This window comes from Phocoena phocoena, chromosome 7 (assembly GCF_963924675.1).
Source record: "Phocoena phocoena chromosome 7, mPhoPho1.1, whole genome shotgun sequence".
NCBI lineage: Eukaryota > Metazoa > Chordata > Mammalia > Artiodactyla > Phocoenidae > Phocoena > Phocoena phocoena.
In genome coordinates this window covers 33,034,970-33,056,373 of record NC_089225.1, presented here as the reverse complement: position 1 = coordinate 33,056,373, position 21,404 = coordinate 33,034,970, and the positions used below count along the sequence as shown (strand labels likewise).

The 21,404-nt window shown below is 35.5% G+C and overlaps 1 protein-coding gene across 1 annotated transcript in view; it reads left to right on the top strand.

Annotated features, from left to right (window-relative positions):
- The first annotated feature begins 7,748 nt into the window (after positions 1 to 7,748).
- The window catches only part of ORC4 (origin recognition complex subunit 4), a 40,844-nt gene continuing 27,188 nt past the window's right edge, over positions 7,749 to 21,404 (top strand). Inside the window, exons 1-5 of the mRNA XM_065880522.1 lie at positions 7,749 to 7,818; positions 10,967 to 11,043; positions 11,602 to 11,692; positions 19,769 to 19,844; positions 20,283 to 20,368. Of these exons, the coding sequence (XP_065736594.1) occupies positions 7,762 to 7,818; positions 10,967 to 11,043; positions 11,602 to 11,692; positions 19,769 to 19,844; positions 20,283 to 20,368 (387 nt within the window). The 5' untranslated portion in view covers positions 7,749 to 7,761. The remainder of the gene's footprint in view (positions 7,819 to 10,966; positions 11,044 to 11,601; positions 11,693 to 19,768; positions 19,845 to 20,282; positions 20,369 to 21,404) is intronic.

Genomic DNA, 21,404 nt, shown 5'->3' with positions numbered 1-21,404 from the left:
ATTAGACACCTACCCTGCAACCTCAGGCATTTTACTTACCTCTTCTGAGCATGTTTTTTCAACCCATGAAATGGGGAGAAATATGTTTTAATTCCATTAATACTGTGAAATCGCTAATATAGCTCTACAAAGATAAGGTATATTGTAAAAGCTCTCCTCCATTTTTTAAAAATTCACTTTTTTTTTTTTTAACATCTTTATTGGGGTATAATTGCTTTACAATGGTGTGTTAGTTTCTGATTTATAACAAAGTGAATCAGCCATACATATACATGTGCTCCCATGTGTCTTCCCTCTTGCGTCTCCCTCCCTCCCACTCTCCCCCCGCCACCCCTCCAGGCTGTCCCAAAGCCCCGAGCTAATATCCCTGTGCCTTGCGGCTGCTTCCCCCCAGCTATCTACCTTACTACGTTTGTTAGTGTGTATATGTCCATGACTCTCTCTCGCCCTGTCAAAACTCACCCTTCCCCCTCCCCCATCCTCAAGTCCGTTCTCCAGTAGGTCTGCGCCTCTATTCCTGTCTTATCCCTAGGTTCTTCATGACATTTTTTCCCCTTAAATTCCATATATATGTGTTACCATACGGTATTTGTCTTTGTCTTTCTGACTTACTTCACTCTGTATGACAGACTCTAGGTCTATCCATCTCATTACAAATAACTCAATTTCATTTCTTTTTAAGGCTGAGTAATATTCCATTGTGTATATGTGCCACATCATCTTTATCCATTCGTCCGATGATGGGCGCTTAGGTTCTTTCCATCTCCGGGCTATTGTAAATAGAGCTGCAATGAACATTTTGGTACATGACTCTTTTTGAATTTTGGTTTTCTCAGGGTATATGCCCAGTAGTGGGATTGCTGGGTCATATGGTAATTCTATTTGTAGTTTTTTAAGGAACCTCCATACTGTTCTCCATAGTGGCTGAACCAATTCACATTCCCACCAGCAGTGCAAGAGTGTCCCCTTTTCTCCACACCCTCTCCAGCATTTATTGTTTCTAGATTTTTTGTTGATGGCCATTCTGACTGGTGTGAGATGATATCTCATTGTAGTTTTGATTTGCATTTCTCTAATGATTAATGATGTTGAGCATTCTTTCATGTGTTTGTTGGCATTCTGTATATCTTCTTTGGAGAAATGTCTGTTTAGGTCTTCTGCCCATTTTTGGATGGGGTTGTTTGTTTTTTTGTTATTGAGCTGCATGAGCTGCTTGTAAATTTTGGAGATTAATCCTTTGTCAGTTGCTTCATTTGCAAATGTTTTCTCCCATTCTGAGGGTTGTCTTTTGGTCTTGATTATGGTTTCCTTTGCTGTGCAAAAGCTTTGAAGTTTCATTAGGTCCCATTTGTTTATTTTTGTTTTTATTTCCATTACTCTAGGAGGTGGGTCAGAAAGGATCTTGCTGTGATTTATGCCATAGAGTGTTCTGCCTATGTTTTCCTCTAAGAGTTTGATAGTTTCTGGCCTTACATTTAGGTCTTTAATCCATTTTGAGCTTATTTTTGTGTATGGTGTTAGGGAGTGATCTAATCTCATATTTTTACATGTACCTGTCCAGTTTTCCCAGCACCATTTATTGAAGAGGCTGTCCTTTCTCCACTGTACATTCCTGCCTCCTTTATCAAAGATAAGGTGTCCATATGTGCGTGGGTTTATCTCTGGGCTTTCTATCCTGTTCCACTGATCTATCTTTCTGTTTTTGTGCCAGTACTATACTGTCTTAATTACTGTTGCTTTGTAGTATAGTCTGAAGTCAGGGAGCCTGATTCCTCCAGCTCCTTTTTTCGTTCTCAAGATTGCTTTGGCTATTCGGGGTCTTTTGTGTTTCCATACAAATTGCAAAATTTTTTGTTCTAGTTCTGTGAAAAATGCCAGTGGTAGTTTGATAGAGATTGCAGTGAATCTGTAGATTGCTTTGGGTAGTAGAGTCATTTTCACAATGTTGATTCTTCCCATCCAAGAACATGGTATATCTCTCCATCTATTTGTATCATCTTTAATTTCTTTCATCAGTGTCTTATAATTTTCTGCATACAGGTCTTTCGTATCCTTAGGTAGGTTTATTCCTAGATATTTTATTCTTTTTGTTGCAATGGTAAATGGGAGTGTTTTCTTGATTTCACTTTCAGATTTTTCATCATTAGTATATAGGAATGCCAGAGATTTCTGTGCATTAATTTTGTATCCTGCTACTTTACCAAATTCATTGATTAGCTCTAGTAGTTTTCTGGTAGCATCTTTAGGATTCTCTATGTATAGTATCATGTCATCTGCAAACAGTGACAGCTTTACTTCTTCTTTTCCGATGTGGATTCCTTTTATTTCCTTTTCTTCTCTGATTGCTGTGGCTAAAACTTCCAAAACTATGTTGAATAAGAGTGGTGAGAGTGGGCAACCTTGTCTTGTTCCTGATCTTAGTGGAAATGCTTTCAGTTTTTCACCATTGAGGATGATGTTTGCTGTGGGCTTGTCATATATGGCCTTTATTATGTTGAGGAAAGTTCCCTCTATGCCTACTTTCTGGAGGGTTTTTATCATAAATGGGTGTTGAATTTTGTCGAAAGCTTTCTCTGCATCTATTGAGATGATCATATGGTTTTTCTCCTTCAATTTGTTAATATGGTTTATCACATTGATAGATTTGCGTATATTGAAGAATCCTTGCATTCCTGGAATAAACCCCACTTGATCATGGTGTATGATCCTTTTAATGTGCTGTTGGATTCTGTTTGCTAGTATTTTGTTGAGGATTTTTGCATCTATGTTCATCAGTGATATTGGCCTGTAGTTTTCTTTCTTTGTGACATCCTTGTCTGGTTTTGGTATCAAGGTGATGGTTGCCTCGTAGAAGGAATTTGGGAGTGTTCCTCCCTCTGCTATATTTTGGAAGAGTTCGAGAAGGATATGTGTTAGCTCTTCTCTAAACGTTTGATAGAATTCACCTGTGAAGCCATCTGGTCCTGGGCTTTTGTTTGTTGGAAGATTTTTAATCACAGTTTCAATTTCAGTGCTTGTGATTGGTCTGTTCATATTTTCTATTTCTTCCTGATTCAGTCTTGGCAGGTTGTGCATTTCTAAGAATTTGTCCATTTCTTCCAGATTGTCCATTTTATTGGCATAGAGTTGCTTGTAGTAATCTCTCATGATTTTTTTTATTTCTGCAGTGTCAGTTGTTATTTCTCCTTTCTCATTTCTAATTCTATTGATTTGAGTCTTCTCCCTTTTTTTCTTGATGAGTCTGGCTAGTGGTTTATCTATTTTGTTTATCTTCTCAAAGAACAAGCTTTTAGTTTTATTGATCTTTGCTATCGTTTCCTTCATTTCTTTTTCATTTATTTCTGATCTGATTTTTATGATTTCTTTCCTTCTGCTAGCTTTGGGGCTTTTTTGTTCTTCTTTCTCTAATTGCTTGAGGTGCAAGGTTAGGTTGTTTATTCGAGATGTTTCCTGCTTCTTAAGGTGGGCTTGTATTGCTATAAACTTCCCCCTTAGAACTGCTTTTGCTGCATCCCATAGGTTTTGGGTCGTTGTGTCTCCATTGTCATTTGTTTCTAGGTATTTTTTTATTTCCTCTTTGATTTCTTCAGTGATCACTTCATTATTAAGTAGTGTATTGTTTAGCCTCCATGTGTTTGTATATTTTACAGATCTTTTCCTGTAATTGATATCTAGTCTCATGGCGTTGTGGTCAGAAAAGATACTTGATACAATTTCAATTTTCTTAAATTTACCAAGGCTTGATTTGTGACCCAAGATATGATCTATCCTGGAGAATGTTCCATGAGCACTTGAGAAAAATGTGTATTCTGTTGTTTTTGGATGGAGTGTCCTATAAATATCAATTAAGTACATCTTGTTTAATGTATCATTTAAAGCTTGTGTTTCCTTATTTATTTTCATTTTGGATGATCTGTCCATGGGTGAAAGTGGGGTGTTAAAGTCCCCTACTATGAATGTGTTACTGTCAATTTCCCCTTTTATGGCTGTTAGTATTTGCCTTACGTATTGAGGTGCTCCTATGTTGGGTGCATAAATATTTACAATTGTTATATCTTCTTCTTGGATCGATCCCTTGATCATTATGTAGTGTCCTTCTTTATCCCTTTTAATAGTCCTTATTTTAAAGTCTATTTTGTCTGATATGAGAATTGCTACTCCAGCTTTCTTTTGGTTTCCATTTGCATGGAATATCTTTTTCCATCCCCTTACTTTCAGTCTGTATGTGTCTCTAGGTCTGAGGTGGGTCTCTTGTAGACAGCATATATAAGGGTCTTGTTTTTGTATCCATTCAGCCAATCTGTGTCTTTTGGTGGGAGCATTTAGTCCATTTACATTTGAGGTAATTATCGATATGTATGTTCCTATTCCCATTTTCTATATTGTTTTGGGTTCGTTATTATAGGTCGTTTCCTTCTTTTGCATTTCTTATCTAGAGAAGTTCCTTTAGCATTTGTTGTAAAGCTGGTTTGGTGGTACTGAACTCTCTCAGCTTTTGCTTGTCTGTAAAGGTTTTAATTTCTCCATCAAATCTGAATGAGATCCTTGCTGGGTAGAGTAGTCTTGGTTGCAGGTTTTTCTCCTTCATCACTTTCAGTATGTCCTGCCACTCCCTTCTGGCTTGTAGTGTTTCTGCTGAGAGATCAGCTGTTAACCTTATGGGGATTCCCTTGTGTGTTATTTGTTGTTTTTCCCTTGCTGCTTTTAATATGCTTTCTTTGTATTTAATTTTTGATAGTTTGATTAGTATGTGTCTTGGCGTATTTCTCCTTGTATTTATCCTGTATGGGACTCTCTGTGCTTCCTGGACTTGATTAACTATTTCCTTTCCCATATTAGGGAAGTTTTCAACTATAATCTCTTCAAATATTTTCTCAGTCCCTTTCTTTTTTTCTTCTTCTTCTGGAACCCCTATAATTCGAATGTTGGTGCGTTTAATGTTGTCCCAGAGCTCTCTGAGACTGTCCTCAGTTCTTTTCATTCTTTTTTCTTTATTCTGCTCTGCAGTAGTTATTTCCACTACTTTATCTTCCAGGTCACTTATCCGTTCTTCTGCCTCAGTTATTCTGCTATTGATCCTATCTAGAGTACTTTTAATTTCATTTATTGCGTTGTTCATCGTTGCTTGTTTCATCTTTAGTTCTTGTAGGTCCTTGTTAACTGTTTCTTGCATTTTGTCCATTCTACTTCCAAGATTTCGGATCATCCTTACTATCATTATTCTGAATTCTTTTTCAGGTAGATTGCCTATTTCCTCTTCATTTGTTAGGTCTGGTGGGTTTTTATCTTGCTCCTTCATCTGCTGTGTGTTTTTCTGTCTTCTCATTTTGCTTATCTTACTGTGTTTGGGGTCTCCTTTTTGCAGGCTGCACGTTCGTAGTTCCTGTTGTTTTTGATGTCTGTCTCCAGTGGCTAAGGTTGTTTCAGCGGGTTGTGTAGGCTTCCTGGTGGAGGGGACTAGTGCCTGTGTTGTGCTGGATGAGGCTGGATCTTGTCTCTCTAGTGGGCAGGTTCACGTCTGGTGGTGTGTTTTGGGGTGTCTGTGGCCTTGTTATGATTTTAGGCAGCTTCTCTGCTAATGGGTGGGGTTGTGTTCCTGTTTTGCTAGTTGTTTGGCATAGGTTGTCCAGCACTGTGGCTTGCTGGTCGTTGAGTGAAGCTGGGTGCTGGTGTTAAGATGGAGGTCTCTGGGAGATTTCCACCGTTTAATATTATGTGGAGCTGGGAGGTCTCTTGTTGATCAGTGTCCTGAAGTTGGCTCTCCTACCTCAGAGGCAGAGCCCTGCCTCCTGGGCTGGAGCACCAAGAGCCTTTCATCCACACGGCTCAGAATAAAAGGGAGGAAAAGTAGAGAGAATTATTATTATTATTGTTTAGGGGACATTTGTTCCATTGTTTCCTGTGATTTCAGATTTTGGCTTGTAGACCTTCTTCACAGTCAAGAGTATCTTAAACCAGAATGAGGATATCATTTCATGTTGCTAAAATGGTTTTTTGCCCACACACAACTCTGATTTAAGGGAAAATTTTTAAATAGAATAAAATTAAAATAATTAATGTAAAGTTTCTCAAGCAAGGTGCCTCATACAGAGAAAAAGCTGCTAGAAGGGCTCTAACGGTGACTGAGGAAACCACTTTTCTCCTAAGAAAGAAGCTTCTTAAGGGACCAAGACATCAGTAGAGTACTCTGTTCTTGAGTTTCCAATTTGAGTGCCTGGAGCCAGAAGCCCTTTGGGGTTTAAGAAGGGAGGGACAGATTTGCTTGTTATCTGTTTTTCAAAGCATTTCTCAACTGCTGTCCTGTTAGAAACAGCATTCCAAGGGTTGGCATCTGTCAGTATATGAAATTAATAAATATGAATATGAAATATGTCACAGAGGTTGATCTTCCTTTAAGTTATTGAAATGTGTACTTTTTAAAAGCAGTTGAGGGCTTCCCTGGTGGCGCAGTGGTTGAGAGTCCGCCTGACAATGCAGGGGACATGGGTTCGTGCCCTGGTCTGGGAAGATCCCACATGCCGCAGAGCGGCTAGGCCCATGAGCCATGGCCGCTGAGCCTGCGTGTCCGGAGCCTGTGCTCCACAACGGGAGAGGCCACAACAGTGAGAGGCCCGTGTACCGCAAAAAAATAAAACAGTTGTCTAAATAGCAGTTAACCAAGTATATACAGTTATAGCTATATATAATAGTTATATATAATCAAGTATACCGTGACTGGGTTTAAATCTTGACTCTGTAACTTACACACTGGTTTTGGTCAAGCTACTTAACCTTTCTGTGTCTTCTAATCTGAAAGCAGTGTTAATGATCATATTTATACCACAGGGTTATTCTTAGGATTAAATGAGTTCATAAAATCAGAGCACTTGTAACAGTTACTGGCTAAGCTATTATTACCTGATTAGTAAAGTAATTATATAGGAAATTGTTGATGAGAAAATTAGATCTTTTAGCCAAAGGTGTTTATCTATGAGTATATTGCCCTCAAGGAGAATTTTACAGAACTTCTTTTTTTTCGTTAGTATATGTATTTTTCATTCCAGTTACCATTGCCAATTTTATTTTGGACATTATGCTAAAATGCTTGGAACTTTTAAATATCCTCAGTTTGGGGACACTGACAGTTAACCAAATTTTGTTTAGTGTGATTTGATTATGAAAAAGAAGTACAGGCAGTTCTGTATGTTTACAGAAGAGACATTTTACCTAGTCTGTAATGAGTGTTTATGACTGATGAGTAGAACAAGAAAGTGAAAGCTTTCTGGAAGGGCTGATCCTGTGGGATGGATGTGGGGAGAAATATTGTATGTAAAGGAAGCATATAGATTGGTTTTTGTTTTTGTTTTTAAAGGCAAGGAAGGGAAGCTGAATAGTAGATTGAAAAGAAAGGTAGGAGTAATTGTGCGTGAGAACCATCTAAATTGTGGAATGGAGTGTCAATTAAACCTGTACTTAGACAAAGAGGAGCCATTGAGATGTTTTTTTTTTTCTGTTTTTATTGAGAAACAATTTACATACATCACTGTATAATTTTAAGATGTTTAGCAGGATGGTTTTATTTACATATATTATGAAATGATTCCTACAATTAGGTTCAACTGAGAATTTTTAAAGTGAGAAATTTGAATATTTTTCATGTTTTAAAACTTGTTTATTTTGATTCTATAATAGTACATTCTTAAATAATCTCTATAAGTCAATAGTCTTTATATTCATGCTAAAATTTTTTTTTCTTTTTTTTAAGGATTTCAGTTTGTTGAAATGAGCAGTCGAAAATCAAAGAGTAACAACTTAATACAAGCAGAATACCTTTCACAGGTTGGTATATGTTTTCATTACTCTGAAGGTCTGTTACCATACAAAGGTGATAAGAGAATTAGTCATCTTCTTAACTTGAATTCTTCCCTCAGCATGTATGAAGAACCACTCTTTTCATTCTCAAGGGAAGAGTATGTTTGCTACTTCCTAATTTCAACCTCTAAGTCTTTGGATAGATGGAATCCTAACTTTACTCATGTCTTCCTAAATGTGCTCTAGTTCAGTTTAGTTTAATATTATCTTTAGAGTTTTGTACTTCTTTTGGTAAATTTATTCCTAAGTATTTTATTCCTTTTGGTACTATTGTAAACGGAATTGTTTTCTTAATTTTATGTTTTATTTATTGCAAGTGTATCTAAATGAAATTGATTTTTCTATATTAATCTTGTATTCTGTAACCTTCCTGAACTCGTTTATTCTAATATTTTTTTAGTTTATTCCTTAGGATTTTCTTTATATAAGATCGTGTCATCTGCAATAGAGATAGTTTTAATTCTTTCTTCTCAATCTAGATGAATCTCATTTCTTTTTCTTGTCTAATTGCCCTAACTAGAACCTTCAGTATAACACCGAATAAACTAGCAAGAGCAGACAATCTTATTTTGTTTTTGATATTGGGGAAATGCGTTCAGTCTTTCACCATTGAGTATGATGTTAGCTGTAGGTTTTTGTGTGTGTTCTTTATTAGGTTGAGGAAGTCCCTTTATATTCCTAGTATGTTGAGTGTTTTTATCATGAACATTTAATGTTTTCTTAAGTGCATATATATCTCTTTTGAGGAGTCTAGTAGGGAATGTGCATGATATTTCTACACTGGCATTTCTTTTTTAAAGATTTTTTTTGATGTGGACCATGTTTAAAGTCTTTATTGAGTTTATTACAATATTGCTTTTGTTTTATGTTTTGGTTTTTTGGCCATGAGATATATGGGATCTTAGCTCCCCAACCGGTGATCAAACCCACACCCCCTACATCGTAAGGTGAAGTCTTAACCACTGAACTGCCAGGGAACTCCTTACACTGGCATTTCTATTTATCTGGCTTGACCAGAACTACATTTCTTTTAAACAAAAACTAAATGTTGGGCTTCCCTGGTGGCACAGTGGTTGAGAGTCCACCTGCTGATGTAGGGGACACGGGTTCGTGCCCCGTTCCAGGAAGATCCCACATGTCGCGGAGTGGCTGGGCCCGTGAGCCATGGCCGCTGAGCCTGTGTGCCGGAGCCTGTGCTCCGCAACGGGAGAGGCCACAACAGTGAGAGGCCCGTGTACCGCAAAAAAAAAAAACAAAAAAACTAGATGTTATTGGCATTCCTTTGTGAGACCTTACCTTCCTTCTTTTAGAAGGAAAATGTTTAATTCTGTTTTTTAATTTAACTTTTACATATCTTTGTAAAGTGAACAAGTCTTCCATGTGCAGCTTAATTGATTTCTACACATGTATACACCTGTTTAACTTTCATCTCAGATCACTTTAGGATTTTTGAACCTCTGACTATTCACTACAACTTCACTTTATCTCTCACTTTATTTTATACATAGTTGTCTCTCTAATAGACTTTAATGAAGTTTAAAAAAAGAAAAGGACTGAGGGTTGTCTTTTGACTTCTAGTGATCTTATCTAGGGGGCGGAATACACACTGTGATTCGTTGAATCTATATATGCCCCTTTAATTTTTTTACAGATATCAGCTATTACCTGTATAATACCTATATTGTGTTATAGATAACTGCCTCTTTTAATCTTCAAAACAGGCCTGCCAGAAAAGTGTTATTGTCTCTTTGGCACCAATCTTCCTATTCTTTCCACTTCCTCTATAACTATAAGTATGGATTATTTTATCCCCAGTGAATAATTTGCTTTGCTCGTCCTCTGGTACATGTAAAGAGAACTCAGATCTATTTCTTTGGTATGTGAAGGATCAGTCCCATGCTGTCAGTCTGGGAGAAGCAAATAATCCTGGAGGCTTCTTGTTTCTGCTGATGGGGCTAAATCTGAAACAGCCTCCTAAGGTTTTTGTCACTGAGGACCTCTGTATTAGCAGCAGAGCAGAAAAGGAATGATTTTAATGATCCATATTTTTAAAGATTGTGATAGATTGGCTTTTTTTTTTTTTTTTTTTACAACTGAATCTAAGCCCTTTGTTCTAAGGCAAACTCAAAATTTAGGTCTTTAGAAGAATTTTTTCTTAATTCCAATGATTTCGTATTTTATGTCCTAGGTGAATATAATTTCTTCCATATAATTGAACAAATCCTTATATGCTGTTACTGCTATTTTGCAGGTTGTTTCTTGAATGTGTCATTTTTTTTTTCCAAATACATTCATTTCTTTCCAATATATTTGCAGTGTTTTTTTTAGGCATAGATCATGTTCTTTTAGTAGTATGGTGCTCTGCATCTAATAGGCCCTCAATAACTATATGGACTTTTAAATTTCTTTTTTTTTTTTTTTTTTTTTGTGGTACGCGGGCCTCTCACTGCTGTGGCCTCTCCCGTTGTGGAGCACAGGCTCCGGACGCGCAGGCTCAGCGGCCATGGCCCACGGGCACAGCCGTTCCGCGGCACGTGGGATCCTCCTGGACCAGGGCTCGGACCCGTGTCCCCTGCATTGGCAAGCAGACTGTCAACCACTGCACCACCAGGGAAGCCCTAAATTTCTTTTATTTCCTCGGAATCCTGACTTCTGTGACAGGTAGAGATTGATAAGGCTTGAGGTAAACCAGTTTAGATGTGTTGGTCTCTAGAGACTGAGGTGTGGTTCATGAGCATTATTAAATTAGATTACATTATTAGATTCTCTCCTGTCTTTGTTTGTTGGCTGATATGTTACGCAAAGTGAGGTATTCATTCATTCACATGGATTAAAACAGCCCTCAAATTGCTGATGTAGCTAAAGGAACTAATTCTTTCTCTTGTTGAAAGCTTCAACTAAGTTCTCATCCTTTCTCTGGGCCTTGAGATAGGTAAAAAGAATTGTAAATTTTACAACTTAGGAAAATGCCAGATGTCATGATGATAAGTTATTTAGGGAGGGTTGAATTGATTCATTAATACCTAATTCTGACTGCTATAAATGTATATTCTTGTTCTTTTTTGATTGTATATGTAATATTTTCATTTATATTTATTCACTTTATTTTTATCAGGTACAAAGAATTTTACGTGAAAGATTTTGTCATCAGAGTCCACATAGTAACCTATTTGGAGTACAAGTACAATATAAGTAAGTTTAGCTATCTGCTTATCTGTTATGAAACTACTTACAGATGCCCTTTAGGTTTTGCAAAAATTGTCATACACAGATTTTATTAAACAAGGCTAACAGACATTTTATAGAGGTAAAAAATTTGGCTTTGTATATAAAAAAATGACTGTTGTGAAGCAAGAGTAGATATCAATATTTCCATAGTGAAAAAAAACCTTTTAACTTTCAATCTTGTATCATTTCTATAATCTGGTATTATGGAGAGAATTCTGAGCTTGCACCTAATACTCAGCAGCCAGCTGTGGAGTGAAAGGTCCTAAGAGTTGCCACTGTTGTCCCTTGTCCCATACTATCATAAAGACCAAGATACTTCAGTGTTACTTGGTTTCTCTTCTTGAGGTTTCCAGAGAATCAGTATTTGTGTTCTTCTCTGTAGGACTATTTAGAGCATAAGTCAAGTGCCCAGAAGAAGAGAAAAAAGGAATGGCTGTTTTTTGTTCAAATTCAGCTTTTAAAAAGTATTACCTAGCAAATTATTTCACCTTTTTAAATTTTGACCTATTTATATCATTTCAGACACTTAATTGAGCTGCTAAAAAGAACTGCTATTCATGGAGAAAGTAATTCTATTCTCATTATTGGACCCCGAGGATCAGGAAAGACCATGGTAAAAGCTGTTGATTTCTGATGTTCCTTTGCTTTGTAGGCATGTGATGATTCTTAGGGACAACACTGGAAACGTTTTTCATTGTTTTCATCATTGTGTTACTAATATTTTGCTTTTTTTTTTTTTATTTAAATCATAGAAGACATGCAAAGCCTGTATAGAGTGGTATATTTGAGTTGAACAATGTTTTTTACCTTTTTCTCCCTCACAGTAACAAATTTTCAAATAATGTTTGTTCCATCATGGTCTTTTATCCTTGAAGAATTTGTGATTGACAATGGACAAAGCAGACTAGCAGCTATTGAGCCTGTACCTTGTGTCTTTTATTTATGTTCTGTCATTTATTCTTTACATTAACCCTGCAAGGTAGGTTTGGTATTGTCTCTATTTGTAGATTAGGTAACTATCATACCATGCATTCTTTTTTTTCCTCTTATTGTTTAACCCTAACTCAGGCGGTTTTTTTTATATGTACACTCACGTCTTCTAGAATTCTCTTCTACTTTCCCTTTTTACTATATTTGCTTAGTCACCTTCAAAAGATACTGTTGCTTTTTTCCCTCAGTTTCTCTTTCTTCATTCATTATATAAGACAAATTATGGCTGTTATATTGCAAGTATTACTATTTAATTATAAAATCTGTTTTCTGCTATATTCCATGCAATAAATTTAGATTTCTCACTAATATGCTTTTTATATTATATGTATAAGTAAAATTATGTATTATTTTATATTAAGTAAAATTATGTAAAATAGAAATAAAATTACGTTTTTATTTTTTAAGCAGTATGTTTTCACTGTACATTATGTAAGATGAGGAAATTAGGACTTTAGGATTTTACTGTTATCACCCATTTCCAGTATTGTTTGAAGTACATCAATTGGGAAATTAGATCTAGATAATTTCTTTTCTTTTTTAATCTTTTAAGAGTTTTTCATTTATTATAATCACATTTACGATAGTATTTTTTTTTTTTTTTTTTTTTTTTTTTTTTGCGGTACGTGGGCCTCTCACTGTTGTGGCCTCTCCCGCTGGGGAGCACAGGCTCCGGACGCACAGGCTCAGCGGCCATGGCTCACGGGCCCAGCCGCTCCGCGGCATGTGGGATCTTCCCAAACTGGGGCACGAACCCGTGTCCCCTGCATCGGCAGGTAGACTCTTAACCACTGCGCCACCAGGGAAGCCCTAGTATTTATTTTTGATTGTTTAATTTGGTTCAGTCCTTGGGCTCAGTCCTTGTATGTAACCACTGTTTCTTTATTCTTGTTTTTTTATTATGATTTTCCTTTTTGTGTTTGACTTCAGTGCTATTTGGGGTAGTTTTTACAGGAGAACCATGTGACTAATATGCTTTGGAATTATTAGACTATTTAAAATTATTAACAATAGAAAAACTGAGCAAAGATATGCACAGAAAGATCATAGGAAATTAAATACAAAGCGATCTTAAACTTATAAACGTGTTCAATTTCACTCATATTTAGTAAATTAAATAAAAACTATAGTAATTTTCTCTATCAGGTTGACAAGAAAATCTGTAAGATTGATAACATACTGATGTTTTTGCTGGTGGTATAAATTAGAATTAGACAAAATCTAACCACACTACAAATGTGTATACCCTTTGACTCAGCAACATTTCTAGGAATTTACTGTTGTGAAATGATGCGTGTACAGTTACTTATTTCAGCACTGTTTGTTAATAGTGAAAGATGAGAAACAATATAAATGCCCATCAACAGAATACTGGTTGATAAATCATGGTACATCCATCCATATAATGGACTATGATACAGCAGTAAAAAAGAATAAGGAAATATTTGTAGACAGTACATAAAGAAAAGGAAAAAAATGCTCATATTTCTGTTGGTTCATCTGTGAACCAAAAATTCCCTGAAATGTGTATATATTTTTAAAAATTTTTATTGGAGTATAGTTGATATACAATGTTGTGTTAGTTTCAGGTATATATCAGAGGTGAATCAGTTTTACATATACACACATCCACTCTTTTTTTAGATTCTTTTCCTATATAGGCCATTACAGAGTATTGACTAGAGTTCCCTGTGCTATACAGTAGGTTCTTATTAGTTATCTATTTTATACATAGTAGTATGTATATGTCAATCCCAGTCTTCCAATGTATCCCTGCCCCCTTTATCCCCTGGTAACCATAAGTTTGTTTTCTACATCTGTGACTTGTTTGTAAATAAGTTCATTTGTACTCTTTTCTTTAGATTCCACATATAAGTGCTATCATATGATATTTGTCTTTCTGTGTCTGACTTACTTCAGTCAGTATGTCAATCTCTAGGTCCATCCATGTTGCTGCAAATGACATTATTTTGTTCTTTTTTATGGCTGAGTAATATTCCATTGTATATATGTACCACATCTTCTTTTTCCATTCCTCTGTTGATGGACATTTAGGTTGCTTCCATGTCCTGGCTATTGTAAACAGTGCTGTAGTGACCATTGGGGTGCATGTATCTTTTCAAATTATGGTTTTCTTCAGGTATATGCCTAAGAGTGGGATTGCTGGGTCACAAGGTAGTTCTATTTTTAATTTTTTAAGGAACCGCTTTACTGTTCTCCATAGTGTCTGGAGAACAATTTACATTCCCACCAACAGTGTAGGAGAGTTCCCTTTTCTCCACACTCTCTCCAGCATTTATTATTTGTAGATTTTTTTGATGATGGCCATTCTGACCGGTGTGAGGTGATACCTCATTGTAGTTTTGATTTGCATTTCTCTAATAATTGGTGATGTTGGACATCTTTTCGTGTGCATTTTTTTAAATTAATTTAATTTATTTTTGGCTGCATTGGGTCTTCGTTGCTGCCCACAGACTTCTCTCTAGTTGCGGTGAGTGGGAGCTGCCCCTCGCTGCCGTGCGCTGGCTTCTTGTTGCAGTGGCTTCTCTTGTTGCGGAGCACAGGCTCTAGTCACCCGGGCTTCAGTAGTTGTGGCACGTGGGCTCAGCAGTTGGCTCACGGGCTCTAGAGCACAGGCTCAGTAGTTGTGGCGCACGGGCTTAGCTGCTCCGTGGCATGTGGGATCTTCCCGGACCAGGGCTTGAACCCGTGTCCCCTGCATTGGCAGGCAGATTCCCAACCACTGCGCCACCAGGGAAGTCCCCATTTTTTTAATATATAAATTTATTTTTATGTTTGGTTGTGTTGGGTCTTCGTTGCTGTGCAGTGGCTTTCTGTGCTTGTGGCGAGTGGGGCCTTCTCTCATTGCGGAGCATGGGCTCTAGGCACGCAGGCTTCAGTAGTTGTGGCTCACAGGCTCTAGAGCACAGGCTCAGCAGTTGTGGCGCACGGGCTTAGTTGCTCCGCGGCATGTGGGATCTTCCTGGACCAGGGCTAGAGCCTGTGTCCCCTGCATTGGCAGAAGGATTCTTTACCACTGCACCACCAGGGAAGTCCTTTCATGTGCTCTTTGGCCATCCATGTGCCTCCCTAAGATATTAAACAAATATAGTGAGTTATTTGTTGAGGCGGGGATATGGGAACAGAGGTAGGAATCTTTTCACTGCATATCTTTTTATACTTTTTGAGGGGTAAACTATATGACCATACAGTCTATTTTAAAAACTAAAGAATGGAAAGTTGGTTGAAGGCAAGGGTAAAAACCCCAACAACCTGCTTAACAGAACAAATCACTAAAGTCATTCAGACCACAGAAATACAAAAGAGAAATGAAGTTTAGTAATATGGGGAAATGTAAAAAATATTTTAAATACATCAAAAATTATTTTGCACATTATTTACAACATGGCTGGGATTGAATTCTTCGGTCACAGTTTTTTCTCCTTTGGAATTATATAGATTTTATTCAATTTGTATTCTGTGGGAAAACTCCAAGGGTGGGCTTTTCTTTTTTCCTTTATAAATTGCTGTTTCAATCTGAATAGTTTAGATTATGCAGTCATAACAACCCTAAATTTCAGTGTCTTGACACAAAAGAAGTTTATTGTTTACTTTTGCTCTATGCATAGTGTGGATCAGCAAGGGGACACTGTTCTCTGTAGTCACTCAAAGGAAGTGGTGGATGTTATGTCAGCATTTCTCCACAAACACCCCAGTGGAAGAAAGGGAGCATGATGAATCATGGACACTCTTAAAGTTCCTACCCAGAGGTGATACAGAACACATCTCACAGTTCATTGAACAGAGTGAGTCACATGGTCACACCTAATTTCAAGAGAGCAAGGAAGTGCATTTTTCCTAGGTGCCTAGAAAGGGAGGTTAAGCAGAGGTATGGTGAACATCACTGATGACCACCACAGCTAACATGTTTTGAGTTTGTGATTTTTCCTTGTCTGGATGCTTTTAGAATTTCTCTGTCTTAGCAGTGTGAACATTTCACAGGCTATTTCCAAGTGTGGGTCATAAAAACTGAAGTTCTGCAAACCCTCTTAATGTGAATTTAAGTCTTTCTTTAGTAAAGGATAATTTTCCTTTCTTTCCAGTTTTCATTATTTTACTGTCTTTGGAAAACACATTATCCTATGTATTTTTTATTTATTTAATTTAATTTATTATTTTTTTTTGCGGTACATGGGCCTCTCATTGCTGTGGCCTCTCCCGCCATGGAGCACAGGACCCTGACACGCAGGCCCAGCGGCCATGGCCCACGGGCCCAGCTGCTCCGCAGCATGTGGGATCTTCCCGGACTGGTGCACGAACCCGTGTCCCCTGCATCGGCAGGTGGACTCTCAACCACTGTGCCACCAGGGAAGCCCTATCCTATGTATTTTTGAAGAACATTTTTACATAATACTTTAATTCTTCAAGGAGCTCCATAGTGATACTCTTGTATCAGTACAGGAGAAAATGAGATCTAGGAAATCAGTACATTAGACCTGTTATTCTGTGGTACACTGCACATCTTGAAGCAAAGTGACAATACAACAGAGAAGTTGAATCTCAGTGATTTATACATCAAAGTGTCAAGCCTAAAAATATAACTTGAACAGCTAATGACTGAATTTATTCTGAACTTTCATCTTGGAAGTTTGTCCCTAAAGGCATGGAGAAAGTTCAGAAAAAAGGAAACAGAGCTAGTAAACGCTTACAAAGTTGTATAAGTAAATACAAATTAAAGCTATACTCCATTTCATTAGTAAATTGGCTAAAATAGATATATTTTTTACAGAAAAAGTAAGCAGATAGTACAGAGTTCCCATATAATCTCCACATACATACATGTACACACGTGCACACAGTTCCCCCTATCATTAATATCTTGCTTTAGTGTGGTACATTTGTTAACATTAATGAAAGTGATAGTGAGACATCATTACTAACTAAAATCCATTGTCTACATTAAGGGCCACTCTTTGAATTCTACAAGTCTGTGGGTACAACACACTGTTCTGGTGTTTTGATGTCATTTATCTAATGTGAGTTAACTGGAATATGGAAGAACCCATACCTGATATTCCATTTTGGTACAATTTAATTTATTCCTACTGTACAATATTGAGAGGTCAAAAAGATAAGGAGTATTGTTTAACTCGTGCCACTTTTGTGATTTGTTGTATGTGGGAGTATCCTGAGATATAAAATAAGCTATTCTTAGATAAGAATTTTATTATGTAATATAATTAGTATAATTATGTATATCATAGCATTAGTGCAATCATGTGTTAGTAATATTATTAGTATAATCATGTAAATTTGAACTTAAAAAATAAGATTACAGTATATTTAAAACACTATCCTTGGCCAAACTATCCAAAATACAAAAATTCAAAATCTATAGTTAAGCGATAAAGGTAACATATTGTGGTTTGTTGTATTTCAAACATTTATTTTAAAAATAGATATGGTTCCAAATGACAGATTGGACCCTGGAAAATACTCTTCTATATAGAGATAACTGTGGACAAAGAAACTTGCTAGATGGTTAAGTAGAATGTTTCTTCTAGTTGATATTTCTTCTAGTTGCATATTGTTGAATCTTGTGTTCCATAAAGTATTTGGGAATAGTAATAGTAGGTAAGCATAAAAATCTCTGGATGTTGGCAGTTCTAAGCAAGCTGTGCTACTATGTTGGTAAAATTAATTTTTAGCTACAAAGAATGTGGAAATGGGGTAGCCAAATTCGTTATGATAGTTAGTGTAACATAACCAACTAAGTTTTTTTAGTACATAATATAGTTTAAAATATTTGAAAAGATGACATTGTTTCCTTGATAAAAAACGGGCATTATGTGATTGGTAACCTAGCTAATTACACAGTAAATTTTAGCAATATCCAGAGTGGAACTAAAATTATTATTTGAAGACATACTTGCTAATATGATCATTTCAGATGGTCACACCTCATAAAAAAATTGTGAGCTGATTCAAGCAAATCATAGTAACCTGGTGTTAAAGTAAATTCAGTGGAAAGAGGCTATAAACCTGTTACAACTCTCTCTATGCATATGTGAAATGAAAGTATTATTATTAACCCTGTTTCATTTTGCAAAGAATTTGAAATGGTTTTGAACAATTCATCAAATGTAAAATGATTTTAAACATAAAATCAGAGCCAGGGAAATATAAATATTATGTAAGTAAAATATCAAGAGGTGGGGGCAAGAACACAGCAGGTTACTAAGAGAATACAGCATAAGAGACCCGAGTTTGTATCATTTGGGGACTAACTCTTGGATAGGGTCTGACTTGATCCAAAGACAGAAAAGTACCACCTCATCTTCTGACAGTTTTCTGTAAAGAATGTAACATCTCAGCTGGGCTTTTACTCATAGTATGACAGTTGACATTTTGAGATTGTCTTTTTTTAAGAGGCCTTTTTTAAGAAGACTACCTGTGATCTGAGGTAGAATTCCATATGCTTTAGAAACTATACAGATATACCAGGAATAGCTAGTATGTTTGATATACTGTTGTGAAACGTAATAATTTAAAATGAGGGTATTTGTTTTCTTTCTATTGCACAAAGATATTACAGTGACAAATAGAGGTAGAATATTGCAAACACAAATAGTATTTTGTTTTTCAAAATAGCTTACCAGTTGTCTCAGTGACCTTGTTGAATAATCCTTTTTGTCCTCACTAAATTTTGATGCCATCTTTATTGTATACATAGCCTAATTTCCTGGACTATATATTTTGGGATAGTACCATTCTATTTCTATTTTCATATTAAAAAGAATAATCTGCCATTACTCTTCCTTTTAAAAAGCTTTATGTTTTTTCTTCTATTTATTTTCAAATTTAAGGAAATATGTAGTATTAATATGAAGAGATATATATGATAGTGCAATATGAGTGATAAGATGTCACAAATCAAAAAATATAAAGAATGTAAGTATGTGGCATAGAAACCTGTAATTATAAAAATGTGAAGCTTTATAATTGAACAGTTTAAGGTGGCATAACACTTTCTGGGTATTTTTAGTAGTAATTACTATTATATTTTATTAGTATTAATAATTTTTTTTTAATTGTGAGCTCTAAGTTTAATAAGGGCTTTCTTTGCTTACCTAGCAGCTAACAAAGGCAACATCTCTTTTTTCAGCTTAACCTCTTGGTATTTCTTTTTTAATTTTCATTTTAAGGTAACATACAAAGTAGTTCACAGTATTTCATAAAAATTGCTGTATTGGGGGCAGATGTTTTGCTATCATTTAGCATTGTTCTTATTTTCAATAGCTTTTAACTGATTTCAATGATAATTTTGTAGAGTAAATGGTGGAGACATATAATGAACTGACTGAGACATGAAGTTCTTAAGTGGCCATAGTTTTATGTGACTTCTACTGTAGAGAAGTATTTCTTTGAAAACTTAAGGGTTATTTCTGAACGTTTATTAGAAGTTTGGGTAGCTGATTGAGAGAGTGTGGCATCAGTCCAGGCTCTGGCATCTTAAGAGTCAGACTTTAGGAGTTCAGTTAAACCTTCTATCTACAGAGAATCTGCAAATTTAATTGTTGATTTTTAAATGACAATCTGTTTATATTCTGTTCCTATTACTGATAGTCTAAAAAAGAATATGGGCTTATCATCTTTTACCTATTATTAAATATTTCATAAACTTTTTAATATTATTTAGTTAATAAACCATGCTTTGAAAGAACTAATGGAAGTAGAAGAAGTGAATGAAAATGTATTACAAGTTCACTTAAATGGTAAGTATGTCCTCATTTTGTTACTGGAAATGATGTAAGCCATGTGAGCTTTTTATATTATGAACCTTAATTTACTAGTGTGTTTTAAATCTGCATTAATAACTATATTTTAAAAACTAAATCCTTGTTTAACAACTTTTACTTTAGCACACTGTACACAGTATTTTTAGAAATTAAAAAAATATTAATAAAGGAGACACATAAGGTCTCTTGTTTTTTTTTAAATAATACTAATCCCAAGGAAGATGGTTCTTTGAGTCTATTAAATGTTTTCACTGTTGAGTTTTTAAAAGGAAATAATGTACACTAACAGGCTTTGACTTTTTTCTTTCTAGTTAAATTTTTAAAAGCATTAGAAAATTTACTTGAAAATAATCTGCATTGTATCAAATACATATTTCATTTTTATTAAATACTTCAAAATGGGCTTTATTTCAGGACTGCTGCAGATCAATGATAAAATTGCCTTAAAGGAAATCACAAGGCAGTTAAATCTGGAAAATGTAGTTGGAGATAAAGTTTTTGTAAGTATTATTTTCATTATTTTATTAAATAGTCTTCAAATTAAAGTCTGTATAGCATAGATATGTTTATATTTTTGGAAGAGTAGGAAGAGTTCAGAGATTCTAAATTGAAATATGTAAGATTCTTATAAGAATGTACAATGTACTAGGATGCATTTATTCATCAAATCTTTATGTTTAGATTTTTTTGAAGTAGGTTATACTAGTTATTAAATACTTCAAGAAATCCAGGTTTGTGTAGATATTATCTGAGTTTGTTTCTTTATCTGTAAGGTAAATATTATGATTCTCTACCCTTGGAGATAGATTAATATGTTTTTAAAAATACTACACTCTAGCAGTCTATTTCTAGTCTTATGAGACTTGGATAGCATGGGAGTAGTGGAAAATGTATTGAATTTGAAGCTACAAAAAGTGGATTTGAGTCTTGCCCTATAACTATTGACTACCTGGTAATCATGGCTAATAAATATCTTTGAATTACAGATTCCTCACCTGTTAAATTGGCATTATCTTATGATACTTACCTCACAGATTTATTCTAAAGAAGAAAAGAAGTATTAAACATCATTTATGTTTGTTTTTTTTTAAATAGGATGGTAATATGCTGTGCAAATGTCAGTTATCTCTTATTAGAGAGATAACTCATCTCATTATTGTAGCTTGGAATCTCAGGACAGTAAACATCAATAACTTAAACTGATAAGAAATGTTTTGGAACTTTTATTAAACTTTTTACCTACCACTTGATTTATAAGCCTCAAGGGAAACATGATTAACTTCAGCTGCCTTAATTTTCATAATGAAATGACTCATCTGCTTAATGCAATTGAAGCAGGTTGTAGACGTTCCAAGTTCATTTTCTGGTCACTGGTGATCATTCAGTGGTGTCACTCTGATCTCTAAACTGTGTCTCTGTTCTGCAGTAACACTGACATAGTTGTGTAAGCCTCCTAACATTTAGTAATTTTATTCTTTAAAAATTACCTATAACAAGTTGAGCCAATCATGTGTTACCCTTCCATTATCTACAGGT